General features: G+C 43.5%; 1 protein-coding gene across 1 annotated transcript; it reads right to left on the bottom strand.

Annotated features, from left to right (window-relative positions):
* Positions 1-2,010: 2,010 nt before the first annotated feature.
* Positions 2,011-8,550, bottom strand: LOC123044886 (AT-rich interactive domain-containing protein 6). The gene is made up of 13 exons (XM_044467767.1): positions 7,555-8,550; positions 7,424-7,463; positions 5,199-5,251; positions 4,996-5,041; positions 4,466-4,558; positions 4,125-4,247; positions 3,998-4,049; positions 3,854-3,926; positions 3,512-3,578; positions 3,190-3,240; positions 3,012-3,104; positions 2,794-2,928; positions 2,011-2,410 (listed from the first exon to the last, which is right to left on the bottom strand). Exons 1-12 carry the CDS (start codon positions 8,403-8,405, stop codon positions 2,824-2,826), a joined length of 1,647 nt encoding a protein of 548 aa, XP_044323702.1. The 5' UTR covers positions 8,406-8,550; the 3' UTR covers positions 2,011-2,410; positions 2,794-2,823.
* Positions 8,551-11,110: the final 2,560 nt, after the last annotated feature.

Here is an 11,110-nt window from a genome sequence, read left to right as displayed (position 1 = left end):
GGCCTAGGTGCTAGCAGGGAAACTACACATCCACGGGAATACAAGGAAAAGTTGCACATCACTATTAGACAGTTAGCCGTGGCAGTATCCGAAGTTACACATCCACTAGTAGGTAGTTGGTCGATGCAGCGAATAGTGAAAACACATCCAAGGGCAAAGAGAAAGTTGCACATCAACTACTAGGTAGTTGCCCTGGCCAAAAATGAGATCGCTCATCTCACTAGGAGTTAGTTTGGGGTGGAGGTGCCATCAATGAAAACTGCACGTCCACGGGGTAGGTGGAAAGTTGCACATCCACTATCAGTAGTTGCACATCGACGTTAGGCAGTTGCACAAAGCGGGGATTAAATTTCACAAAAAAAATTCATCAAAACATATCCATGCGATATCTAGTTTCGAAGAGCACGTCGTGAGGGTTCCAATGGTGAAAACGGATCTCACTTTCGATGTGCGGTTTGAAAATATGGTTTCTTTAAAATTTGAAAAGTCGATTCAAGTGCGTTCACACTTGTTCACATGGGTGCTTTGCAATTTTTTCCTTTTCACACATGTTCACACCTCACTTTTGCTAATATATAGATTAGGGGTAACAAACTATTTTCATTTATAGATGGAACACCTCACACATGTTCACGGAGCGCCGGCCGAACGCTGCGCCGGAGTCTTGCTACGCACGTGTACACGTCACAGGTTTTGCCCCACCTATCGTCCCCACCTATCATTTTTTTTCTCCACCGGTCAATCTTATCCCTTCTTTTCTCCACCTCTCGTTTGTTCCTCTTTCTTCTACAAACAGACAACCATCACCCCACATCGATCTCTCACCCCCCGCCATCTCCTATCCAAGATGGTTGCGAGCTACTATTGGGGCCATGGCGTGTGAGCTCACAGGATCAGGGTGGCCATGGCTTTACGAGCTCGTGGCGGACGACGATGGCGAGGACCGCGAGCTTCATTTTGGGTGTCGCCATTGCGCATTAGGGAGCACTCATCGGAGCCGCGAAGGACCAAGTGGCACCTTCGATGTTGCAACCGGCGTTCAAGGAAGCTACAACCAGCGCACAAAAAGCTTCGACCAGTAACAACGAATGCTAGGGTCAGCCACTGGCACATCAGAAAGCTTCAACCGATGTCGCAAAAAGCTTCAACCACAACGACGGGAAAGCTACAGAACCACGGTGAGCTACCGATAGGGCGTCGGCGAAAGCTTCAGGCGGCAACCAAAAAAGCTTCAACCGATGAGTGAGGGTGTTGGAACCAGTGTTTTCTGGAATGTTAGAACCAGCAATGATTACCATGACGAGGCTACAACGGCAAGGTTGCTACCACGACGAGAGCTACAACGGCACTGCAATGAGCTACAGCCAGCTTCGCCAAGAGTTGCAACCAGCAGTGCGCGGTGCTACGACCAACAGACAGCGGCAGGGGAGAGCTGAGCAGAATGCCAGGTATTGTTGTGTGATGATTGCAGTCGCGCGGACTTGCTTCGATCCATATTAATTATCATATTCTTTTACAACGGCCTGCTTTTTGTGAGGGGCACAATTTTGTTGTTCTTTATACTAAAATGGCCTTTTTTATATATAACTACCAGTGGCCCATGCCAGTGCATCATTTTTCTTTATCTTTTTCCACTTTTAATATTGTTGGTTAATTTAAAATAATATGGTTACGAAACGCATGCGCTGCAACAATTTCGGGGTAACGAGCTTGCAGCATCTCCGTCGCCGGCTCACCTGTACCATGCATCCCGTCGCCGGCTCGCTTGCATCCTGATTCCCGTCACAGCATCGCTGACACCGGTCGAACCTCCACACGTCAGCCTGCAGCACCGTGTCCCCGGCCCAGCCCACGGCAAGTCCAAGCAGCGCCCAGGCCTCGTACAATGGTGTTTAGAAAAATAACCTGGGTTTTTTAAAGCACCAATGCCTATTTCTATAGTAAAGACGTCTAATTAAGCGTTTACCCTCTCTAAGCACCTTGAATTGTACAAGGCCTAAAGAACCACTATTTTCAGTCAGGCGAATGCAATGGTTTTGTATAACAGCAACAGTTACATGACATACCCAGAATTTCATCCGCATCTATGTTCGGATGTATGACAAACTCAAGTATTAGGAATAATAAAGCTACAACGCTACAAATCGTCATCCTTTGATGGCTAAACAGAAAAGGGAACGAATAAACCATGAACATTTGAGCATCAGGAACCTAGGCTACAGGCTTGGAGGATGGAACTTACGCTAAATGTCACAGGCAATGCACAGTACTAAGCAATCTAATTAGTTAGGTTAACCAATACACAGAACATACAGCACCGCTGAAGAGCCTTGAAGCAGCAATGAACTAGACGAACAAAGATCAGGGTGGGCAACCTGCAACCATCCTACGATCCCACCAGCAAGGCAACCTGCACGAAGAAAATGTTGGAAGATAAGTGTTCTGTGTTCAATATGCAAATGAAAATGATGAACACAGGCCCCACTGTGACCAGGCCAGAAATTATTATTATTATTACTCCTCCCTCCGTCCCACAATATAAGATAGCTTGCAAAAACGTCTTATATTATGGGATGGAGGGAGTGTTATTTCAGTCTTGCCGTTTATGACTCGTGAAACAATCTAGTGCTACTGACGCATAAGAGACCATCCACGCGTGTGTCTACAAATAAACTAACATTCCTCAATAATGCATCTTCAAAATTCATTTTCCGTTCTTTCTTAGAGATGATAACTTTCTGCAAATAAAATAGTACAGCAATTGCTGTGTGTCTCTTGGAAATGAAAGCATACATGTATTATTCTGCTTAGTCAAGTAGAGTGTCATGATTTTGACTGCTCAAACGGTGCACGAACAAATAATTGCCCATGGAGAGTGACAACTGCTGAGGTTTGGTGAGGATCGATGCGGGAGGGCAAACTAATGACCTGCAGATTGTACCATTTTGAGTATCAACAAATCTGGTGCGAAAATAAAAATCTTCAGAATACAATGTAGATTTTTGACAAACCTTCTTGAATGGAGTAACACCCCAAGGATTATCTAGTTGCTCAGGCTCTCCCGTAACTATCAAGCGGCCAGCAGGATCTGACTGAACATGTACCTACAACAAAAGATGTATCAAGATAAATCTGTAAGCAATCTCACCATTCCAACTTTTGCAGCGCTGAAAGATTTATTTTATTTACCTCTTCACGAAGAAGGCCAGGAACCAATGCATAGACTTCATAGCAATCTTTCTGCAAGGAAACATAAATTTTCTTTTATATAAGAAAGATCCTACTGATTTTTTGGTTAGCCATGCTTGGTTCTAAACACATAATAGGTCAACAGTCACATGATCTAACCAAGATTTACATATTTTAAATAGAATAAGCAGTTTGCTGGCACAGCTTTAAAAGTTGCAGAAATGTACTGAGAACTATTGGAGTTGAGATCCATGGGGAAACAGTACAAATGTACTAAAAGAACATGAAGAATAATTTTGTACTTATAAAATGAGATACTCACAGTTCTCCGAACATTTATCTTCACCCAATCAGCAGGAGGGCCCATGTCAATAACTGTCGAGTCATTTCTGCCAAATAGCAATTATTTTCACCCAATCAAACCCATAAAAAACCATGACCAAGGGGATAGGAGGGATCTAGTCACTCGCATGTCAAGCCTACTTGGTAGACTGGATAGACCTTGTGTGTCGTAATTCAACTATGACATGCAAAAGAATAGAATGAACTCTATGGGCTGGTGGCAATGTTGCAGAGTTCTTAATGGTTTTCAGCAGCAATGAAATAAAAAGGCTTTGCAAGATTTATTTGATGGTAATAAAGAGTTGGGAAAAATGAGAGTTACTGTAGCTTCTCAGATTTGTATGGTGTTGCCTTCTCATCTTCCAAGGTTGGTGTCCTTTTCCTCTTGGCCAGACCTATATGAATGCAATAGTCAATATATATTCTTGTAAACGGATGTCTAACAAATGATGTCCAGAAAAGTCACCACTGCTTTTTGGATTTTTGTCCTTCTTCAAGACAGGCATAGCCGCTTTATCCTGAAAGAAATTAGGATGTTAGTTATACAACAAAACGCGGATTACTAATGACCTTTGACTTCAAGCAACAAATACCTTAATTACTGGATCAGCAATTTCACCATTGCCAAGCAAGCGCTGCGAATGCCAGCCTTGCATGGCGCGAGTTGCAGATTCTCTTCTAGCTCTTCCAGATCCTGATGCAAGGCTTCCACCCACCTGTAGAAAAATTAAAAAACTCTTTTCTCAAGCCCAAAATTTGCTCATCTAAAAAGATATTCCTGCTCATACTACTTCAAAGAATGATCACCAATTTAGATGCAAAAATGAACTTCCACTGTTTTGAAACAATTTCTTGTTAACTTAGTTACACATGACTCCTCTCTATTTGACCAAAGAACATAAAATAGCTAGCATAATAGATCATAACATTGTACCTGACTATCAGAAGCAATTCGCTCGGTGAAAGTAGATGCAGCCACATGGAACTCGCCAGTTTCAATCTTGTGTTTCTCGTATTCAAGGAGTGCCTGTGAGAAAGAAAAAGACAATAAAGAGGTCCGCAGGAAACAGGGAGAGGACAGGGGTATCAACACTGACTTATATTATTCAACCATTCTTCATAAAACAAGAAGAGAGGTTTACAAATATATTGCACTCTCTGTTTCTTCCCTGCTGAGAACACAAACTGCATTTGCATTCAGACACTGAAGGGAAAACATAATCCCCATAACATGTAGCATTAAGTTTGAACAAGATTACCAATTCTGGAGACTGGACTTATGGCATAGTTCTATGCTAGGAACTTGGTAAAACTTTCAACGAGTTAATCTGTGTAAGTGCAAAAGGTCTTGCTCAAGCAACTATCATGGCATTCATAGCACACAACAGGATTCAACCACAAGAGCATAGCAAGTGAGGAGTTATAAGCAATGAGATTATCATCTGTGGGAATATAGAGAGGTACCTTCTCATAGAAGTTGCGGAAGGTCCATGAAACAGTCGTGCACGTCCTGCATAAAACATGTTGGTTACGTGATAGGAGAGAGTACAGAAAGAACCACATGTCAATTACGTTCCGACTCCATCATTGCACAATTACAATAGAGATTCATCAAATGAGAAGGCCAGGAAGGGATTATTGCAGAAGACAAACGGTTGAATTCATACTTCGGAGGTTTGAATGATTCTCCCACTTGACGCCATAGTTTGCATGATGTCACCTGTTAATGCAACTCATAAGAAAGAATGCAACCTCACATTGATAAAGGTTATACAAAGTTACGCGCAAAAGTTACAAAATGACAAGTAAAGTAGTAAACACATGAATACTTCTGTAGTCAAACAAAGAAATATCAGACAGTCTAGATATACCTTACCCCTATTCTGGAGAGAAAGAGATATTAAGTCAAGGGCAAAGCTTGACTTTCCTCTTAAGCAACCAGGTGTTTGCTAATTGTGTATGCATATATGCTCGTGGTGAATTTCATCAACATTAAAAACTATGATTAGTGCCATTGCTTCCTCTGCACATGGTCAAGCTATCATTCAGGCTCGTGTTTTGTTTTTCCAAAAAATAGAAATCTTGGTTTGCAAGAAATCCTTATTAGTTATACTGATTTGCTCAATAAGGTTAACCTTTTGCCTTCTGATGTGATTATTGTCATTGCTTTTGTTAAATCATATAATTTGCAACCCACTTACTCAAAACAAAAAATATGATAATAATGCCAGGCAAGATTATGAGAGGAATGCCTCGTTGGCTGCATCAGCCAGGTAGGACAGTAAGCGTGAGGTTTTGGGTCATATTTCTATTACCAACAAACTGAATGGAATCTGTCCTTACTTTTATATTGGTGATAGAACTTGAGTCATTGTCAATAGAGAAAAGATTAGTAGATAATCAATTAAATAGTTGAACGAGGATTATAGACAGCATATGGAAGAGAGAAAGGTATCAAATCAAAAATAGTGTTTCATACTTTGTGTATGGTGCATCCAGTTAACAGGATCTGATATAAAGGTGTAGGGTGCAAACAAATTGGGCAGATGAATAGACAAGCGGATTACATGAGTATGATAGCATAACAAAGATAACAAAAGCACAGAGGGTGTTAAATTAAAAGATGAGTAAAATGTATCAGAGGCCCTATAACTATTCGAGGGGTATCAAGTTAGTCCTAAAACTTCAAAACCGCAGATCCAAGTCTCTATTTAAGTTGTTCATCAGGAGTCCTAAGTAGCCCAGATCGGAATTTAACTGCTCACGTGGTTGTTGACCATTGCCTAGTTTTTGCAAAATAGCCCTTATAAATATATGTCTGTAATTTGTTAGTGCAAACCAGGGGCACTGAGCTGCCGGAGTGACAGCACCTCACGATCTGTCACCCTCGTGACCAACTTGTGTCTCCTTGGCCATTGCTGGCAGTGAAAGCTCCATGGCAAGCAGGCGGAGCTGGATGAGGAATGTTCTTGACATTCTGTGTAGCGGGTCCAGGCAGCTGCCACTGTCGGTTGTCACGAAATCCTGGGGCCGGCGGTGCAGTTTTCCGGTGTGACACGAGTAGCAAGGACATGGTCTGAGCACATGGTGGTGCCTAAGACGGTATTCAACCCGGTCCAGAGAAGCAGACGTGCACCTCTGGGTCTAGCGAATGGGCACCATTTGTGCAGGGCGGAAGAAGCTGATCTCGGTGGCCACGTACCGGCATGACAAGCACAAAAATAAATGGTGATCGTGATATCTGCGATGCATAGGTTGAGAGCATGCTGAGGCTGCCAGAGTAGAGCTAAATCTGCAGGCACCGTGGCTATGATAACTGGCGCGGGCACCACAGTAGCGGTGCATAGATAGCTCAGTGTGTTGCGCGCTTTAGATGCGCCGAAGTGGGCGAGGTACATCGACAGTGTGCCGCACACATGGTGCACAACAAAAAGCTGATGTCTCTAAGCCGACTTATGCGGGGAATGCGTAACAGCGTAAGATGCATTTCAATGTCAGAAGGCAAATAGGCTACCCTATATAAGGTCCTTTCTGCAAAAAAAAATGACACGTGAGCAAGTCAATGCTGATCTGGGCTGCTTAGGACTCCCAGTAAAATAGTTTTAGAACACGAATCTGCAGTTTTGAAGTTTTAGGATTAACTTGAGACCCTCTAATATTTGTAGGACATGTGATGCATTTTACTCTTCAATGATCTCTGTCTATAAGCGGACAAACATTTCCAAACACAATGTGTTCATTAAGACATTAAGTAAGCAAACCCAAGTGTGATCTTATCAGCTTCATGTTTGTACACCATATATTGTTATGCAGAAAGCACCGTGATAGATCTAAAAAGAAAACTAAACACAAGATGCCCTGGCATAATGTCACAAAGGGATGAAATGAGTACCTGATCATAGCCACCCAATCCAGTTACTTGTCTCCACAACCTGCAAAAAAATTAAGGTAATGTCAAATCATCCAGCAATCAGAATAACTTTCTATTATGCAAACATAAAGATAAGCCATTGCGGTACTCACTTGAGGCAATTCAATCCTTCACCATAAAATTTTGGGGGCTTGAATTCCATTAATTTCATCGTGTAGAACCGGTCGAGCTCCTTGATAAACTCAGCCTGCTCCTCCTCCGTCCCAGAGTCATCGCCTCCACGGGTGTAATCAAACATGAAGGAGTTATTTGAGACCTTGTCAGACAAGTTTTGGTTTTCACCCTCCCCAGCTAGTGACGACACTAGCTCATCCTCACCATTGGCGTCCTTCTTATTATCTCCACCATTGTCGCTTTCCTCTTTCAGCAAGCTGCCCTTGTCACCATCCACCCTGACCTCGGTGTGCTCATCTCCATTTCCTGCTTTATCAACATCCATCTCGGCAGCTTCATTTCCCTGGGTGTCATCCTTTAACTCAGCCACCTCGTCTCCCTGGGCCTCGACCTTGGTCTCCGCCACCTCATTTCCCTGGGCCTCACCCTCCGTCTCCGCCCCCTCATTTCCCTGGGCCTCACTCTTGACCTGATGAGCCACAGAAACATCCACCAGGGCATCGCCTAAACGCTCCTCTACCTCTTCCTCCGCACCTTGGGCTTCGACCTTCCCCAAATCGTCAAGGGACGCAACGGTGGTGGCAGCCACTAGGGCGTCGCCCTTGTGCTCCTCCCCCACTTCCTCGGCACCCCCTTCTTCAGGCACCGCCGAATCCTTGGTAGAACCAACGGCGTCGGCGTCGGCATCCACCATGGCGTCGTCCTCCCCCTGTTCCTCCACCTCCACGTCCGCCTCCGCTCTTTCGGGATTTGCCGAATACTTCACGGAATCGACAGTGTCGGCGGCCTCGGTCTGGCCATCGCCGGGGGCGGGCTCGCCGTTGGGCATGGGCAGCTCTAATTCCGCACCTAGACGGCAGTATGGAGGAGCGGCGGTAGCGACGCGCGCTATGGGGCGCTAGGGTTTGGGGTGAGGAAGTGGGGGGGAAGAAGGAGGACTAGAGTGACAGAAGCGGCAGATGTGTTTGGGTGGCTGGGTCAGGAGTGAAGTGTACTGTAGGTCCTCGAACTATTTCAGGGGTGTCACGTAGGTCCTCGAACTATGAAAATTATCATCCAAGTCCTTAAAGTGTAGTAACGTGTCATTCGGGTCCAAAGTCTCCCTGACCCCTCTAACCGGCCAGCTGGCGGCGTTAAACATGAACAATGAAATAGTGAACTGTGAACAGTAAAACAACGTTAAGTTTCGAGCATCATTTCTGCACGTGATGAACAGTGTACGATGAACAGTAAAATAAAAAAATCTGAAAACCTTTGACATCGAAGATACCCAGGTGTATGAACATTAAAATGTTCATTAATTCAGAAAAATGTTCGCGAATGATGAATTTGGAAAAAATATACGCGACTTTAAAAAAATATTCACGGACGATGAATTTGGAAAAAAATATTCGCGACTTTAGAAAATGTTCGTGAATGATGAATTTGGAAAAAATATTCACGACTTTAATTAAAATGTTCGTACATTTAAAGAAATGTTCGTGAACGATGAATTTGGAAAAAATATTCATGAATTTTAAAAAATATTCATGAATTTTAGAAAAATATTCATGAATTTTAGAAAAATATTCACGACTTTAAGAAAATGTTCGCGAACGATGAATTTGGAAAAACTATTCGTGAATTTAAAAAAATGTTCACTAACATTTTTTTAAAGTCAAATATATTTGTGGTTCGCGAACATTTTTTTAATGTCGCGGCCATTTTTTCCATGCCTGCGAACAATATTTGTGGTTCGCGAACATATTTTCAAATTTATTGTTTGTGAACATTCTTCTAAAATTGCGAATAACTTTTCCATATTCGCGAACATTTTTTTGAATTAGTGAACATTTTTACTGTTCACGCACCAGGGTATCTTCAATGCCAAAGAATTTCAGATTTTTTGATTTTTACTGTTCATCACGTACAAAAATGATGTTGGAACTGGAACGCTATTTTACTGTTCAGTGTTCACGGTTAACGGCGCCAGCTGGCTAGTTAGAGGGGGTTAGGGAGATTTTGGACCTGAATGATACACTTATTGCAGTTTGAGGACCTGGATGACGATTTTCATAGTTCGAGGACCTACATAACACCCCTGAAATAGTTTGAGGACCTACATTGCACTTCACTCCTGGGTCAGAGCATGTCTAATAGAGCCCTCAAACCCTTAAATCTAAAATTGGGTTTAAGGATTGAGAATTGGCCATTTTTGACATTTTAAGGGTTGAAAAATAGGGGCAAAGACTAGAACCCTCAAATTCAACCCTTATAACGAAATATAGCAAAGACTAGAACTCTCAAACCCAACCCTTATAACGGAACCCCAACCCCAACCCTTAAAACTGTCATTTGACATATCACAATTTTCACTAGAAAAACACAATCAACCTTCAAAAAACACGGAAATGAAAAACATTGATGCATGGTTTAATAGTTTACATCACACAATCATCATCTTCCCCCTCTCATCGGCACCATCACCAAAAAGTTGCACCTGGCGCCATCTCCTAGACCACTTCCACGTCCATCAAGCACCTCCATTGTCGTCGGTGGTGGAGTCCTCCACACCGTCATCGCCACCACCACTCATCGGAGTGTCACCTCGAAGAGTAGAGGACGCACCACAGAACATCCTCTTCCTCTCCGCGATGTCCTCCTTGTAGTCCGTCCACCATTGCAATTGGTCTTCATCCATGTCCTTCTTGGACATCATCATGTGCTCCTTCTCTTCCACCATGAGTTCTTTCCATACCTTTGCCTCTTTGAGCTTGATCATCCTCTCCTCCAAGTCGGCCTTGCGCTTTGCTTCTTCACGCTTTGCTTCAACTTGTGCAAGCTTGACCTCTTTCTTCTTCTCGGTGATAAGAAACTTCGTCTCCAATGTCTTCGTTGTCAATTCCCCTCTTGCCTTCATCATGTGCTCCATCTTCTCCCTTAGGCTTGACGCCTCCCCTTCCATCTTCTTCCTTAGCTTATCCTTCTTGTTTCCAGCGGGCTTGTGCTCGTTCCTTCCCTCATCTTCACTGTCATCCATCGTAAGCATTGCCCACTTCTTGGGTGCGGTCTCTTGATCCCTCAACTTCCACTTGTCAAAGGTTTGAAGAATTGCCCAAGCATGCTTAAATGGGAATGGCTTGCCCTTGGAAGCGGCCATCTCCTTGTACCTCATGCCAGCAATTGTCTCCTATCAACCACACATAATCACATAAGAACCCACCAATAGCATAGTACACACACATAATCAAAATAGTGAAGAGATATGTACTCACATAGTCACTCTCCATGGTTCCACTAGGTGGTGCATCCCTCACTTGGTCCATGGCCGCACTCCAATGAGCACAAGCGGGCTTCATCAACTCCCACCGGCCTTGAAGCGACCGGTAAGTGCGAGAGATGAACCCACTATTCTTCGGCTTGATCCTACAATAGGTGTCCTCGATCATTTGCCAATACCGTTTACCGGTTTGATCGGTGCCGGTGCTTGCATCCATCCCCACAGCTACCCAAGCACGAACCAAGAGGATATCTTCCGCCTCGGTGTAGTTTGTC

The sequence above is a fragment of the Triticum aestivum genome, chromosome 2B (assembly GCF_018294505.1).
Source record: "Triticum aestivum cultivar Chinese Spring chromosome 2B, IWGSC CS RefSeq v2.1, whole genome shotgun sequence".
Taxonomy (NCBI): domain Eukaryota; kingdom Viridiplantae; phylum Streptophyta; class Magnoliopsida; order Poales; family Poaceae; genus Triticum; species Triticum aestivum.
The sequence above is the reverse complement of the archived record's forward strand: the minus strand, read 5'-3'. Positions and strand labels throughout refer to the sequence as shown.

Excerpts from the sequence above, each read along its gene's own strand:
- LOC123044886 (XM_044467767.1), bottom strand. The coding sequence starts at position 8,405 with ATGCCCAACGGCGAGCCCGCCCCCGGCGATGGCCAGACCGAGGCCGCC. Across the intron at positions 4,559-4,995 it reads TCCGCAACTTCTATGAGAAG|GCACTCCTTGAATACGAGAA; the intron begins GTACCTCTCTAT and ends TCTTTCTCACAG. Across the intron at positions 3,927-3,997 it reads CAAAAATCCAAAAAGCAGTG|GTCTGGCCAAGAGGAAAAGG; the intron begins GTGACTTTTCTG and ends GCATTCATATAG.